Consider the following 17,391-nt stretch of genomic DNA (forward strand, 5'->3'; position numbering starts at 1 on the left):
TTTTATTTATTTTGGTTTTTTCGAGACAGGGTTTCTCTGTGTAGCTTTGTGCCTTTCCTGGAACTCACTTGGTAGCCCAGGCTGGCCTCGAACTCACAGAAAACTGCCTACGTCTGCCTCCTGAGTGCTGGGATTAAAGGCATGTGCCATGGTTTCAACTTAGATGGAAATGGGAATGAGTACATATTTTTCATGAGATTTGGTGTTCTGCTTTAGCTGAGAACCCTTATATTAAAAATATTTCCCTCAAAGATTTCAGACATCACTTTCTGCCATCCTTGGCCTCTCATTCTAAAGCAACGTAGATAGACATTCAGCATGTATAGCAGTCCCTGTAGTTCTTTGCTTTTAATTTGATCAAATCCATTCAAATCCCTCCTTCCAACTTGTCCCATATACCACCACCACCACTTTTCCATCCCAAATTCATATGCTCTTTTGTTGCCTACATTCACATGGACGTAGGGCCATCCATGAGAACACAAGAAGCCTATCAATAGTTAAAATTGAATAAAACAGAACAAAATAAACTTTCTCCTCAAAAGCAATCAATTGTTGATAACTTCTCAGCCTACTCCACAAGACAGAATTCACACCTGGTATTGTAAGTTGGTCCAATCCCCCATGGCTGGAAGAATGTACTACTATTGTTCTGATAAATGAATATAATCTTATAATGCCTCCTAAATGCTTGCCTTTATACCTATAGATTATTTCTGTTCTCAGCCCTTTTGAGAGAAGCTTCTTTTGGCAGGAGTGATTTACAGAAAGGCTCACATCAGACTGACAAGCCTTGCATTTTTGTCTTTAGTCTTCCTTTTGTGTTTAATCATTTAAAACAAAGATCAACACATTCTTTGTTTCCTTGTTTTCTGTAAAGTACCAGCAAGTAAGTAGTAGAGATTTTACGGTGTACTAGATTTCTGCCACAGCTCTTTCACTATGCAGCATGTTGCAAAAGCAGACCACAGCAGTCCAGAATCTGTCAGGAATGACTGTATCTTAACAAAACTTTTCAGCAGAACAGGCATGGGACTAGATGGAGCTTAGAGACCATAGTGTGCTGACCTCTGAGTCAATGCATACTCAATAATCACAGGTAGCTCAAGTACCCAGCAATTCCTTCTTCTGTTGTACATATCAGCTGACAGTACCTGTTGTTTCATTTGTTGTGATTTCCAGTTATGGAGTCTACACACAGATTGCACTGGACACCAAGATGCCTTGAATTGTGGAATGGTCTGGAAATGTATATTTACCTCTCAGATCTTGCATCTGGAATTTTTAATCAGCATTTGCTTCTTAAATTATCATTATCAAAAACCCCATTCAAGGAAATTTTGTAAGATTATCTGTGCTTATTGTTTGAAACACAGTGGGAGCGCACAACTGCTGTTGCTGTTGTCTGCTTATTAAAATGAGGAGTACTGAGCAGGGATGTAGCTCTGCTGGAGAGCATTTTCTGAGCATATTCAAGGCTCCTGTGTTCAATGCCCAGCACTACAAAATACATAAATTAAATTAATGACGTGTTGCTATCATTAGAGTTGAGTTTCAGAGACCATACATAAATTTTTGTTGATTTTTGCTTCTAAATGTTTTGAAAATTCTGATCAATTTCCAATTTATAAATTTCTGTACCCACATACTCAGGAGCCTTAAGTATGATGATAGCCTCAAGTTCAAGGCTAGCGTGACTTGGCAGTGGGCTCCTGTAAGACCTTGTTTCAGAAAAATAAAACCAGATAAAAAGTAAGACATTCATAATTACAAGGCTTTTAAAATTAGGACCTGTTGCTAATTTAATTCAATAATTATGGATTGAAATATAGCTAAGGTAGATATAAACCTTAACAATAAAGGATTTATTTTTTATTTCTTCTCTGGAAATCATTTTAGAAGCAATAGAAATAAACTTATTATTGGATATATCTGTTCAGTGGTTCCATATATACATGTGTTCATGTGTGTTTCTTCACTTTAGTAAATTCACACTTCTTCCTTTATTCGTCACAGGACACTTGAAATGGACCAAAGCTGAGGACATTGACATAGAGACCCCCGGATCGATTCTCGTCAACACCAACCTGAGGGCATTAATAAACAAGCACACCTTTGCTTCCTTCCCACAGCATTTTCAGCAGTATCTCCTGCTTCTGCTCCCAGAAGTGGACAGGCAGGTAAGTGGAGCTCTGCACCTTCCATTCCAGACCCCATCATATGGTGCAGTGACGGGTCTGTTGTCAAGGCGACTGGTGTCTGAGTAGACTGCTTTACAAAATGTAGTATATAATTTATTTATTCTGTTCAGTTACTGCTGCTGTTGGTTTTAGTCCTTTAGTCTGCCAAAATAGAACTATTATTTTTAAAATTCTTAGTAATGAGCCTACTCAAAATTCAAATCACAGTACACTATAGTAGAATGAAAACTCGGCCTACCCACACTGGGAAAGGAAAAGAGAAAAATCAAACATTCTACTATCAAATAAATCTTTGAAGTAGCTGTTCCTTTGCCTAGAAGGAATATTGAAATTTGGTAATAAAAATACAGGGTTTCTGAGAAATTATGTTACTGCTTTTATTCTAAATCTTTCCAAATGACATTTAAAATTTGTGTTTGCATTTTCCTTCTGAGTGCCCATCATCAAGAATATGGTGCCTATAAATAATCACCTTTTATCTTTTTGCTATAACTAGAGATGCCCTAAATATATTTTTAGAAAGCTTCTAAAGTAAAGAAATACAAATATAGACATGAAAAAGGAGGCATCAATCAACTTCTAAACTGTTCTGTAAGGGAAGAGAAGGAAAAACTCATAAATTTTTGTTAAATGTCACAAAAATTATTAAATTCTATCTTGAAAACGTATTTTCTGTGATTCTTTTTTATTGGCATAATATTTCCATTGTTCTGTAATTCTTATTTCAGTAAATTCTCATGCTGCATTTTTTAGTTCATATATTTAACTAATGTATGTGTACTTATGAATTTGTATTTTGAACAGATAGGTCCATCTGTGAACTGATTTAGGCAAAATTGATTCCATACTTCTACACCTTTCTGAATAATTTTGATAGCTTTCTCTATGGTTTAGTTTTCTACTAACTTGCCCACCTCTTTTCGTATTAGTTTCATTTTGATAACTAATAGCTTGTTAAAATTCGTACATATCTCTTTAATATATTCATCTTTTTTAAAAGATTAATTTGACTTCAGATACATTTCATTGGGGGGTTTGCCACTGTTGAACAAAAAATTCATCATCTTTTATTGTGACTCCAATATATTTTAGATGCTTTAAGATAGTAGACAGTAAATGCCTAATCAATGCTCATGTCATGAATGATTAAGTACACTGTGCTTGGGTGCATGTACTTTTCACACATTGCTAAAACATGAGGAGAAATGGACAAGCTTAGACTAATGGAAGCTCACAGTGCTTTTCTAAGCACAAACGCAAATGGAAGTATCAGAGACAAATGTAAGAGTCTTTCTTTAAGCTGCAGATATGGACAGAATTAGAAAAAAAATGGGTAGAAAAATTTGATAACAGAGATCCAGAATTTAAAAAAAATCAAGAGTTAACCAGTGGTGGTCTCCATTATTAGAAGAGCAGTAGACTTCGTAAACTTTGTAAAGACACTTGAAACAGACTCTGGAAAATTCCTTTAGTATTGAGCCGAAGTGACTGAGCGTTGTCCTCAGCAACCTGCAGTCAAAGCTGAGGTCTTTTGAGTAGAGTATAATCTAATAATACCATTGCTTTTGAAGACTTTCTCATGTAATTGTCTTTGTTAGGTGACATTTCTCCCCTCATTGTTAGTGTATAGTGATGTACAAAATGATGATTTCCCTTATTAAATTTCTATATATGTGTGTATAATAGCATTTATCATATTCATGCCCTTGTCATCTATGGGATCCTTTACCCCTACCTAGCTCTGGTCAACTTCCTCTTCCCAAAGAGTCTCCCTTCCACCTCATTTCACTTTAAGAGCACTGCTTTTTAAGAAAGTAATTTCTCAGTACTGGAAAGGAATGCCGAGCATGGGAAACTTTATTTATGAAAGCAGTAATAATCAGTATACTATTTCAGTTCCCAAAGTGGAAGAGAGAAGGGCTTGAGGGGATTGGCACTGAAATAAAAATGAAGAAAATACAGTCATCATTATCATTGTTCTTTCGCTATCCCTTTTGCTGTTCCTCCTCCTCACCCTACTCCTCTTTCTGGCCCTCTTTCTCTACCTATTCTTCCCCCTCAAAAATATATGATTTCAGTTTTGATTCACAACCTTTGAAAGAACTTATAGGTATGAGCCAAGGATAGTCATTTTATTTGTTTGTTTGATTGAAAATGGAATTCAGAAGTCAAGACAAACCTTTAGAGATTCATTTATTAGCATACACAGTTGTTTTCTCCACTTTGACAAGTATGTGATTTATATTGTTTACACTAAGGTGTAGCATACAGCACATACACAGTAAGTACTAGTGAAATGAAGAAATAACAAATTGTCCTAGATTTAGCCAAAGATGCACTAACCCAAGAGACCATGGTGTGAGCCTGATATTTTATTCAAGCTACAGCAGTTTATATTACTCCATTTATTTCCTAGCTACTGTAAGAAAGAAATATAAATGAATTTGGCACAATACCCACTCGTGAATAACATTTATCCCTTTGGGAGATTATTTATTCAAGAAATATTTACAGAGCATGCATTGAGTGTTATCTACTTGATGAATGCAGGGAGTATGTGAGTTAGCTGTGTGGGTAGGCATAAGGGAGCAGAAAACCTCACATTGCAATGCAATGCCCTTTCTTTGTAATTAAGGAGTAAGATTAATGGATGTGTAGGTCTACACCAAATTTAGCAAGATGACTGGGGCTTGTAAGTGTCAAAACAGAAGCATAAAGCCCTCTACAGTCATTGAAAGTGAAAGCAGTTAACCCAAATGCAGTATTAGAGAAAACTGTAGTGGGGAAGAAGGGTGAAGTGAAGCCTGAAAGCATTGAAAAGTGCTTTTAACGTAAAGAGCATCTTCCAGAAGAAGAACTTGGCATTTGCAAACTGCCCACATGACTTTCCAGTAGATTCAGTCCTCTGTGTGACTGGCATTGAGAGGAATTCTAGAATACTATGAAGAAAGGTACCTTGCCCTGCAAACTTTAAGACCTGGTTTCAGGCTAAATAGATTCTTGGAACTTTGTGTGAAACCAGTAGAAACCATAGAAGATTTTTTTCAAATGAGAAGTGATGCACACATATAATTACATGATATTTTAGTGCCTAAATATAGCAGAGGATGAGAGAGTTAATAAACATGCAATGCTTATTTCCTCTCAGGAGCCAGTAGCCCTGTGATTGATGGATAGGACAAGTGAGACAAAGGGGGACTGGGTTGCAGACAGTATAGTTGTTTAGATAAGAAATGGTGCTCTGACTTTGGGAATTAGCCTTGGAAATATAAAGAAAACACAGAATTCTATACTTATTTTCACCACTGGATGAGTAGGTCCAAATAGCAGATTATCTGTGGTGTGGGGTTCTTGAAGGGGCAGAAAACAACTAAGATTTTATCTTCAGGAATTTGGAAGGACATAGCCCACTATTGGCCTTTCAGCATTTGGAAAAAAAGAAATTTAGACCATATTTTCTCTTCTCTCCCCTTCTCTTCTTTCTCCTCTCATTCCCCTTTTCTCCCTCTATTACATTACAAAAAGTAGTTTCTATTTCCTCTGAACAATGTAGGCTTGATATTGTCACCTGGAAGAATAATGTGTGGCTGACTTGATACAAGATGCCTATGGTACTAATCTCTGAGCTTAGTTTGAAAGTTTCCTAGACAAGAATGAGTGAGGAAGGAGGAGAATGCAATCTGATTGCATCAGTTTATTTGAGCCCATGGGAGGGTCTATAATTACATGAAATCCCTGGGAGTTTTATTGGGCAAAGACTCCAACCCAAACCTTGAAATTCCCAGTTTCTGCATCCTTACCAGCCTAAAACAACCCTGTATGATCCCTAACCTTGGAGTTCATTACATGATTGCATCCTTAAAAATAAAAAGCTATATATCCCCTTTTGTCTTGCCACTGTTAGCTTCTATGAAGCCAACCTCTCCAATGTCCTGCTCTTCTGCCTTTTCCAAATTCTGTTCATAGACCTGTTTGTCTCCAATCATAATTTATTTACCTCTATTGTTTTATTACTTTGTTACATGTAGTTGACTGTAGCTGAAGTTTTCCTGTGCCCTGCCTGGTCCACAGCCTCTCAGACCCAAGTAAACACACAGAGGCTTATATTAATTAAAATTGCTTGGCCACTAGCTCAAGGCCTACCACTGACTAGCTCTTACACTTAAATTCAGCCCATTTCTGTTAATCTGTATGTTGCCACATGTTCTATGGCTTTACCTGTGTGTCATTACATGCTGCTCCCTGACTCAGCATTTCTCTTCTCAGAATTCTCCTTGTCTGCTTATTCTGCCTGGCTCCTGGCCAGTGTTTTATTAAACCAGTGTACCAAAGCATTATCCCATAGCAGTTGACATTGAATTTACTCTTCACATATTATACGTCAAATGACAGAAAATCTATCTAAACTGACTTAAACCTTAAGGGGATTTATTGGTTCAGGTATATAAGATAATAGGGGTTCATGTATTAGGGCATGTTTTTGGTTGTTTATCTTGGGATTCAGTTATTGTAAAGGAACCATTGCATTATTTAACGAAGTGAATTTTGTAAGAAATTTGATGTTTTAAATATGAGTCCCTTTGTGACAGAATCACTATCTGAATTTTTAAAAATAGGTGTTTACCTCTTGTCACACCTTCATGGGAAAAAAATGCATCTACCTCAGTATTTAGAACAAAGCCCCAAGATTCACTCTCTCAGTTGCTGCTGAGGTCACTTGATCTCTTATCCAACCATGACTGAGGCTAAGGGAATAGAAGACAAAGACAGGCTTGAGTCAATGAGGTCTTGCCCTTGGAACAGTGTTTTCACTGCTACTGCCATAAAGTTGTATACTTGTGTTAGGGTCAGAGATACTTTGAAGTTTTCTAAGAAATTTTGTTAGAGAGTACACAGCCGGAATGAATAGATACTTGCTAGGTAACTAGCCATACCCTTGGAAGAGAGGGTAGATTGAGTTTGCTTTTGTAACACATTGGATTAAGACACTTCCTCTGTATGAAAGAGGTGCTGTCTTCAGCTTGAGACTATAGATGATGAATTAGGTTAACAGAGTTATTTATGTCAGCTCTGAGTTTTGATAAGATGGGGAGGTGTCATAGTCACCACAGGGGAACCTGCATGTTGAAGGATGTACATAAGAAAGAGTAAGGGAAGGCATGGGGCACAGAGAACCTTTTCAATGTGGAGATTAGACAGGAAGATAAGAGGTGGAGACTAGGGACTATTAGCATTTTGAAGTACAGGTAAAGGAGCCACAGCTTCCCACTCTTACCCCCAGTACCCTGAAGAATTCTCCCTAGAGTTTTAAGGACTTGAACACTAGACAAATTGGGATTTGTGACTTGAACTCTGCCATGATTTCAGAACTAGTTAGTTTATGAAGAAGAGTTGGAAATTGTATTAAGCATACCTTAACATAGGTTTATGCAGGAGGCTTGGGAGGAAAGGCTGTGCTCAGAACAAAGCAGGACTTGAAAGAGAGTCTCTGCTTATTGATTTACTAGTCATACGTAGGCATATTCAGGGTTGTGGTGGAGTTTGACCACTATCTTATTACCGGGCAATTCCTGAATAACTGATAAGATAAAAGAGATCCTAGAAGCTAGTATACTTTACTGTAAACGAAATTAAGTTTGAGATTCTCAGGCCACCTCTATGGAGGAATGGGGCCCCACCTAAGATCATATTCCTTCAAGACTTAAGGCTTGGTCATTGCCACTTTAAAATAATATCCATATATGAAAGGAATATTAACTCTGTGTGGGCAGCCTTTGCAACAGGTTTTAGTTGTGCTAGAGTTCATGTTTCAGCTAGTTAGAGGCTTCTATTGGATTCTGGATTAAAAGGGTTCCCTCCCTTCTCATATGCAGTTTACAGCCATACTACCCTGAATGAGTCCAAGCTTGGTCTTTCTCATACTCCTGTACTTTCCCTGGCTTTCTATTCTACCTCAGGAGTAAGGAGGGTGTCTTCGCTTTGTCCTTTAGATCCATGCCTCCACTGCCATTTAGTCTGATTTGCTCCAAAACTAAACCTTAGAAGGAACACTGCAGTCTTCAGGGGTTGTTACATTCTCTTCCTCCCTCTCCTCCTTATCCTCTTCTCTGTCTTCACCTTTAGACCCCTCTGTGTCTTCCTCCTTTCTTTATTCCCTTCCTTCCTTCCTTCCTTCCTTCCTTCCTTCCTTCCTTCCTCCCTCCCTCCCTCCCTCCCTCCCTCCTTCCTTCCTTCCTTCCTTCCTTCCTTCCTTCCTCCCTCCCTCCCTCCCTCCTTCCTTCCTTCCTTCCTTCCTTCCTTCCTTCCTTCCTTCCTTCCTTCCTTCCTTCTCCTCCTTCTCCTTCTGCTCCTTACCATCCAGTTTCTAAAAATGACCATAAACCCTTAGAAGGTGCATTTCCAAATGTCTCTAGGCTGATGGATTATCTGCTTCCCACCCAGTGTGTTAGGATATTAGAGTTAGATTGTTTGGGCAGAGAAGGATAGCCAGTGAGAGGCAAGGACCATGAAGCATAAGGCTGGTAGGAACTGGACACACAGTATGTTTGATAAAAATACAGAAATGAGGACTTCCTTCCCACAGACCTAGTATACGCAGGTTAGACATGATGGTTTCTTTGTGATTTGAGCTCCAGTCATATTTGGCCAGGAGTCCCAGTGAGATCTCTTTGATCAACAAGACCACATACAGATCTGTAAGTATACTGAATGTTGTTGCTGCTCTCCACTGTCTGCAGTGTGACACTGCTGAAGACTGTAAGCCAGTGTGGGCTGGTATTACAGTCCTTGGGAAGGGAACAATAAATCAATCTGTGTTCTTGCATGTTGCTGCCCAGTTTCCCTAATGAAAAACTTACTGCTTCCTTCTTTGAAATCAAATAGTATTTTGAGGAAGTTAATTTTAGCCATGTAAATATCCTGTTGCTCTTCAAACATTCCACTTACTAATTTATATTTGCACAACTTCATGGCTTTCTGTTTTTAATAGGTTATTACGCTAAAATTATCCCACATCCGGGCAATAGGAGACCATTAAAGGGGGCTCCTGTACTCACAGATGTGTCTGTGTTATTATTTGAGCTGTTCCTTACTATCAAGCACATCAAGGTCAAGGTGGTGTGATTTCATTTTGTACATTCTTGGTACCAGTCCAGGATGAACCCTGTCACCAAGAAACCAGGATTTCCTTTACTACAGGATAGAATCTGGAAATCCAGACTTCATGACAGGTGTGCTTTTCACAGTTGGGGTATTGCTTCTTCCACATCTGGGACTGATTTGGACAATACATATAGGCACAAAATACATATGTGCCTACACACATGTGGGAACAGCTCTTTAGATCTGTATTGGCTTCAAGGAGCATCATGTAGAGAGTTGTGAATCTGGTGTGTAACCAGTACAAAATCCACATCTACATCTATCTCCAGATACAGCTTTCTGTCTTGGAAAGCATGAATTCAAACTGACCTAATACCTTGTGGTTCACTCTAGTGTTACTCTTTCAGGCTGTCGCTCTTCTCTGATAGCAAGAAACTGGCTTCTGTTACATGTAATATATTTAAATACTTCACATCATCCCCATATAGGCAGCCATTATTCTACATAGGCCAGGTAACCTCCCCTGTGTGGATAAGTCTTCATCACATTCAAGCCCTGAATTGAAGACAAGGCCCACTTACTCACCCACCTCATTTAGGTTCCTTGTCTGTCCTAACCAGCTGACCATCAGGACACTCCTCCATGCAGGTAATTCCTCACAAACCCCAAATTTGAAACCTTTGTCCCAGTGCTTCCTTTGCTGACCCCCACCCCACTGCATTCACCTGTAATTCTATGCTGTACCACACTGGCCCCTCATCTCACTACACACACACACACACACACACACACACACACACACACACACACACAGAGAGAGAGAGAGAGAGAGAGAGAGAGAGAGAGAGAGAGAGAGAGAGAGAGAGAGAGAAGAGGGATTATATCAATCTAAACTTCAGGCCTGAAAGACTCAGAAGGCAAAAGAGGAGACCCTCTGCCTTCCAATGGTTTGGGAGCCACAATAGTGAAGTCAATAAAAAAGAAGAGTGAATCTGATCCCCATCGCTTCCCTGTGTGACCAGTGCAGGCTGTATCCTTTGACCATTGCTGCAGGGAGGTCCTCCCCACCAGTCCTTCTCTCTACAGAGTTCTTGAAGCATCGAACATCTCCTCTTACTAAATCAAGCCACTACTTCATACTACTAGTCCCAGCTTACTGTACCTTTTTCTGTGAATTTTCTGCCTCTTGGCTGTGAATCTGTAAACTTTGAATTCAATCTTCTCTCCTCTAATGGTCCAACCTTGAACCATCTGTGCTTACTGGTACTCTTGACTGACAGACTCTTAGGTGTATGGGTTGCTGGTTACTGAGCCCAGGACCTGATACCTGTAAGGTAGATGTGCTACTACTGAGCTATATTTTCAGTCTCTTGACAGGCTTTTTTATGAAGTTGAATTCATTTGGCCATAAGCCAATCCCAGTTTTTGCAGTAGGAATAGGATATATATAATTTAAACAATTATTCAACCAATGTTAATTTGATATTTATTTATGTATGAGTCTCTGCTAAGCACTGATGATACAATGTTTAAAAGTCAGACTTCCTGTCCTAAGAGAGATGGAAAAGCCTGTCATCATGAACTTAGGCTACATTGGTGTTGTATGCATCCTGTGATGGGGACCTAAAGGAACTAATTACAGGGTAATAGGGTAGAGGGGCCTGGAAAGGATCAGGGATATATATGTATCAGGCAAAGAATCATGGAGGGTGTTCTATGTAGAGGCAGCAATATATGTCATCTATAGTACTGATCGCTTATAATGTCCAATTTTCTATATATGTAAACATCAACTCTTACAATAAAGCTTCAACCAGTGTCATTTATCCCCAGTTTCTATACATGAAACTCAAGACCAACCTAACTTCCTCCAAGTACAGTCATGGGAATCAGCATCTGAAGAGCAGATAATACAACTCCAAGTTAATGCTCTTCCCCTCAGGATCTTCCTTGTCCCCAGTACACAAAGCAGAGAAAGCAGTGGAGTCTAGCTGTACCTGGCAAGGTAGAGCTATCAGATAAGGACACTGAGACAATGAAGGCAAGTTGGAAGAATGGCTTCAGAAAGACCTAGGGATCTCTAAACAGTTTAAATTAGGCCAGGATTTTTTAGTGAGGCATGGCATGAATAGGTTTAGATACTCATCATCAGTTAGATAAACACAAATCTTTTTATAAAGAGCTTAGATGGAGAAGGGAAGCAAGGGGATAGTGGACCAAGCCCCACCCTTTGCTGTGGTGAGCAATGTTCCCTACAGGTTCCTTCCCCATGTCCATTACTTTTTGCCATGTTTTGTGAACCAACTGCACACACAAGACAGGCACAGATGCACAGATGCATAGATAAAAATCAAAATCTTGGGTTAAAAAATAGTCACATTGTGATTAAAACCTCAGCGTTTTTTAGAAATAAAATTATGAAAATTTAGTAATTGGATTTAGAGAAGAAGATTTTGAGAATATCAGATGTGACTTGTACATTTGGGAAAGTAGACTTCAAACATGTTTTGACATAAATAGTGAAGTTACTGAGGAGTTAAAAATAGAAGAGATGTTTCTATTTATTGACTAAAGTTTCAGAATTCAAGGAGTCTGGATTATAATAGCAAGAAAATTTATTTTTATGGTTATTTTTTCTGTGTATGTGTGTGTATTAAACAAGGCCCCAACAGGTGTTAGGGAAGCCATGTTCCATCAATCCACATATCATATCTTCAGACTTCCTTTATTTATTTATTTTTAGACAGTCTGGCTTGTGTAGTTCAGGCTGGCTTTGATTTTGTGATCCCTCTGCTTCAGCCTCCTAGTAACTTAGATTATAGCTTGCAACACAAGAGCAGTTAAAAAGAAGGCTATTAAGGAAAGGTTTTGTGTGTGTGTGTGTGTGTGTGTGTGTGTGTGTGTGTGTGTGTGTGTGTGTGTGTGTGCGTGCGCGCGCGCGCTTGCAGCGCACGCAGTGTGTGCACACATGTGCTGATTCCTGAGATCATTGGGAGCAGGAAAAGAGTGAGGATATAATTAAGTGTGAAAGTGCAGTACAGAGTGATTCTGTCTGCTCAGAGAGTAAAGATATGTTGGAAGACAGCATGATGGACCAACATAAGGATTCAATATACTAAGGGAATTGACAACCGAGTAATGTTGATGATGAGGTTAAGTGGTGGTTTACAAACTGTTCTCCTTACCTGTTTTCACCCCAACAATACCAAATAATTTTTTGTGCAGTTACCTTGGTAACAGATGTTCTGGAACATGGTCTTTTCAAGAGGGAGATAGTTTTCTAAATCTCAAATGATGGCTTTGTAGAGGAAGAGGGGTAGTTTGGGAGGTGCTCATTGGCTGGCAGTAGGGCTCAGGCTGGTAAGATTGGGGTGGAGCTTCACCAAATGGAAGTGTGGGAACGAGAAATTGTAGGTTTCAAGGAAGAAAAGCATATTAACTGTGAAGTAGTGAAGTACAAGACAGCCAGTTTGAATATGATCAGTTAGATAAACACAAATCAAAATTCTTCTCTTCAGTCACAGAACTTTGATTCTGACCTCAAGGGAGAAAAGCCCAGAGGGTCAGCATAGTATTGGCCAGAGCAAACGAAGAAGTAGAAGTCACCCACCCTTCATCCAGTCCCCATATGAAAAAAAGAATGCCTCCAGAACCTCAGTGCTTGGCTCTTTGGCCAGCTGTGCATTTGTCTCTTCTCTCTCTCTCTCTGCAGATGTGTGGGAGAATTTTTAGAGTCTCCCTGATGATGCATGGCAAATCTTCCTTTAAGAATTTGCACGTTATCAATGTGTCTACATAGAACAATTTTGTGACCTTTTAAAAATATATGGCAGCTGGTGGAATAAATGTCACCTAAAGTGGAGTCATATTTAGGCTTTTATTACACTTTCAAATCGAAGCTCGCTGATGAATAGGTTGTTGTCAGGCCTGTCACCTGAGTCATTTTTAAGTGATGATCTTCACCACTTCCATTTGGTGGCATCAGGACAAACATGGCTGTCTGCAAATCTTTATCAGACCATCCCCCAACAGCATCCCAACAAACGATACCTTTTATTTTTGACTCAGTGGTAATTGCAGCGTTTCAGTCCTCTCTGACTTCTTGAAGTTGTTCTTGTCATTCTGTGTCTGCCTCTGAGTGTCTATGGTCTGCTGAATGTTAGCTTCTGAAGGATATATACAGTAGAGGCACTTTAAAATCCTATCTGCACTCACTGGCAGTAATGCACATAATTTTAACCGTGGAGAATGTCATTAAACTAAAATGGAACATTTACACAGTCCTTTTACAGAGAATTTTGGACCAGGAAAATGAATGTGTATGTCAAGCATTTACTGCAGCCGGGAATGTGATTTATTGATTTCTGATGGCTATGTTGGCATCAGTGTATATATTTAAAGAAGCCTTTATAAATGCAAATGGGAAAGGGCTTTTGGTTCTTTTTCCTCCATGGAAATAACTCATACATTTTCAATAAGCCAAGCTCCTCTTAGAGATTGCTCCACATACTGTATATATTGATTTAAAAATTATACTGTTATTTTATTCTGCAAATAGCATATATAATGAAATGTCAATTTACCTAAAAGATTATAAAATTCAAATGTATTAAAGATATGAAAAGTACTAGTATCTTAAGCCTTTAGGTAGAAGTAAGCATGTACTTGAAATGTAATTATTTTAATGGCATGGACACATTGGCTTTTCCCCTGCTTCTGAAAGCATATCTTAAGGTACTTAGGAAATCCATTATTCCTTCTTGCCTAAGTCACTTACTGGTGATATTAAATCATACATAGCCAATGATATTCATGCAATCCAAGGCTTGCTATTCCCATTCTTACCATTCAAACTATAAGGGAAGCATGGAAGTATACATAGCTTATTTAATAATATGGAAATTACTTATGGAAACAACTGATTTTTATCTACATTATTCACTTCTTAGCTCACTTGTGGTTAACATCCAATTTTATTAACCAGTGTCTAGCTTCACCTTATGTCAGATAATGTATACATTAGACTGAGTTACAAATAACATACAGTCCAACAAATGGAGCTTCTTTTCTTCCCATGCTCAGTGTGGTTAACAGAGAAACACAACACATTCAGCCTAGAAAACATCATTCCATAGGATAAAACATGTTCCGCATCTTACATATGGACATTATGTGGTAACTGCACAGCATGGAAGGGTATTCTCGACTGTGTCTAATCCACTACCACCACCATATTTTATTACTAACACGTTATGTTGCCAAGTGATATTTGTATAGTTACCCTTTGCTGTCTAATTCACTTAATAAAATATTTATAACTTAACTTTCAGCTTTATTCAGGCAGGGAAAATGAGAGTCTTGAATAAATAACATATTTCCACTAGCTTTGCTACCGATGTGGGAAGGAACAGCACATAGATGGTGAGAGTTAATTCCTATGGCAGGGCACCTCTTGTTTTAATGGTAAGGAACATTTTCATATCAAGGCAACCATGGACTATTATGAACAGATATTATGTAGAAACTCCTAAATTAAGGTTGACAGAAGAAAAACTATCAATTAAACTTCTAGGATCACCTTTAAATTCCTAGTGGTTATTTAGTCCTACTTAAAAAAACATAATGTCTGAAAAAAATACCCTAACTCCACTTATAAAATACATCAAAGAAGATACAAAGTAATAAACACTCAAACATAAGCAAGGAGTCCTGAGGAGTGGTGTTTGGATCTCTACATCAGTGTACATATTTAATTCTTTTCATATTACTAATATCTGAAAGAAGTTATGAAAGTAACATGAGGTAATTTGCTCTAATGAAAGGTGGTATCTCAGGAGGAAAAGTGTCAGTGGACTGTTGATTTGTCCTGCATAAAATTAGTTCTTAGTGAGGGGGACCAGCATTAAACATCTAAATACAGCTTCTGCTTTCTGGAATGTTCCTGGGGATGTAGTATCTACAATAGAAGCCAACTGCAGAAAATATTCCTGAGATGTGTTTGTTCTGGGGTTGCCTTGTGATCTATAGAGGCTGTTTTGTGAGTTGAAGTAAACCCATGCCCATTGATGCATCACTAAGTCTATGGTTAAGATGCCTCTTGTTAAAGAAACAGTCCCCACTCTTCACAAGTGCTGGGCTCCTGCTTGGTCAAGCACGAACTTGGTAAACAGGTGCTTTTTTCCTGAGCTGACCAGAATGACTCTTGCAAGGTCCAGCAGATTTCCTGACAGAAGCCACATCCATATCTATGTCTAACTCAACATCGACTGAAAATGTTTTCAGTGATACATATTAATAGACTGAATATCATCAAGAGAATTCATTTATTTTACAAATAAGTTTTACCACATTGGGCTGAGCAGTATGTTAGACATGGGGATATTCTGTTTCACAAGCTGGTCGTGACTGCACAGTCTAGCAGACTGCAGGATTGGTAGAGGTGCACTGAGCTCCCTGGGAATATAAATTAGAGTAAGAAGGGGGAAGAATAAGAGAGATTGAAAGAGAACACAAGTGAGAGGGATATATTTATCTGGAAGAAGCTTGATATTTTGGAAGCTTAAGATCCCAGGCAGATGCAAATGTACCAGCACTTAGTTCACATTGAATTATTCTTTAATACTGGGACACATGCTTTCCAGTCTGACTGATGGGAACAGGCATCATTTAGGACCCTGTATGAGCAAAGGGCACTGCTAACTCTATTCATTCGGGGTGATTCTTACCCAGCCTTTCTCTGGTAATTTTACATATCATTTTATCTGGAAAGCTCAAGAACGTACAGTAAAGAGCAATGAAAGATTATTTTGGATCTCAGAACACTAGCTTTCTCATACGTAAAACATAGCCAATATATTGCAAAGAAGGTAATGCCTTTAGCACTCAGCTCATGAATTTTCCATCCAGTGCTATCTCCTCTTTCTGTGAATTTTAGTTACCCGACACCCACCTTCATGCTCCATTTGTCACAGTGAATGAATGAATGAATGAAAGATGCTACTTTCTGACATAGGAGAACCTGGGAGAACGTGTGCTGTATTTGGAGTGTGTGTCCATCCAGATCCATACATTTAAACTTCACCCCCATGATGACAGTATTAAGAGCAAAAGCTTTTGAGGAAGTGATTAAATCCTGAGGATCCTGCCATTGTTGGTGGGATTAGTGTCCTTGTAACACAAGTTTCACAGAGCTTTTCTACCCTTGCACCTACTCTACCAAGTAAGGACAGAGCACCGAAGTATCACCCTGGGAGCAGAGGTCAGCTTTCATTAGACACTTTCTGCTGGTGCCTGGGCTCCACTTCTAGATTCCATAACTACAAATACATTTGTGTTCTTTATCTATTAGCTAGTCTCCTGGAGTTTGTTGCAGGAATACAAATGGATGGAGACAGAAGGTTTTCAAATTTGAACACAAATCTGAGTTGCATTTGAGAAGTCTATGTACAATTTGCAAACAATAGACAGAAGGTTTTCAAATTTGAACACAGATCTGAGTTGCATTTGAGAAGTCTATGTACAATTTGCAAACAATACATTAGCTATAGTGGTTTGGATGTTGAACTACAGTTCTAGGTGGAATTTAAAATAATTGGTAATATAAATATGTGTGTGTGTGTGTGTGTGTGTGTGTGTGTGTGTGTGTTAATTAAAAACATAGATCAAGCCTGAGATTGTAATTCAGTGGTAGAACATTTGCCTCGCCTGTGTTAGACTTTTACTTCAGTCCCCAGAACTGAACATAAACATTTGGATATAAATGACGTGGGTTGTAAAGTAAGACAATGAGATGACCAAAGTTTGAGCCTTCTGCATCTTAATGACTGCATAAAGGTAAATGGCTCTCAAAGAAGAACAAACAGCAGCAGCCAGTTCAGTGAGGTAGAGGAAAAAGCCAAGAGAAGTGATGTGTCTTCAGGAGGGCATGCTCTCATTCATAGGCAAACTGTGGACCAAGTGAGACAAAAGCCAAGAACTAGCCACATCTCTCACTTACAGCTGATCTGAACTAGCAAGAACAACTTAGAGCTATTATAAGGCAACCCAGAAAGAATACTTAGAATAAAACTAATTAATACCCCCCTTGTAA

The 17,391-nt window shown here is 38.7% G+C and overlaps 1 protein-coding gene across 1 annotated transcript in view; it reads left to right on the forward strand.

Annotated features, from left to right (window-relative positions):
• The window catches only part of Asxl3 (ASXL transcriptional regulator 3), a 139,100-nt gene that overhangs the window by 43,189 nt on the left and 78,520 nt on the right, over positions 1 to 17,391 (forward strand). The window contains exon 6 of the mRNA XM_036205161.1: positions 2,017 to 2,180. Coding sequence (XP_036061054.1) covers positions 2,017 to 2,180 — 164 coding nt within the window. The remainder of the gene's footprint in view (positions 1 to 2,016; positions 2,181 to 17,391) is intronic.

The sequence above is a fragment of the Onychomys torridus genome, chromosome 13 (genome assembly GCF_903995425.1).
Source record: "Onychomys torridus chromosome 13, mOncTor1.1, whole genome shotgun sequence".
In the NCBI taxonomy this organism is placed as follows: Eukaryota; Metazoa; Chordata; class Mammalia; order Rodentia; family Cricetidae; genus Onychomys; species Onychomys torridus.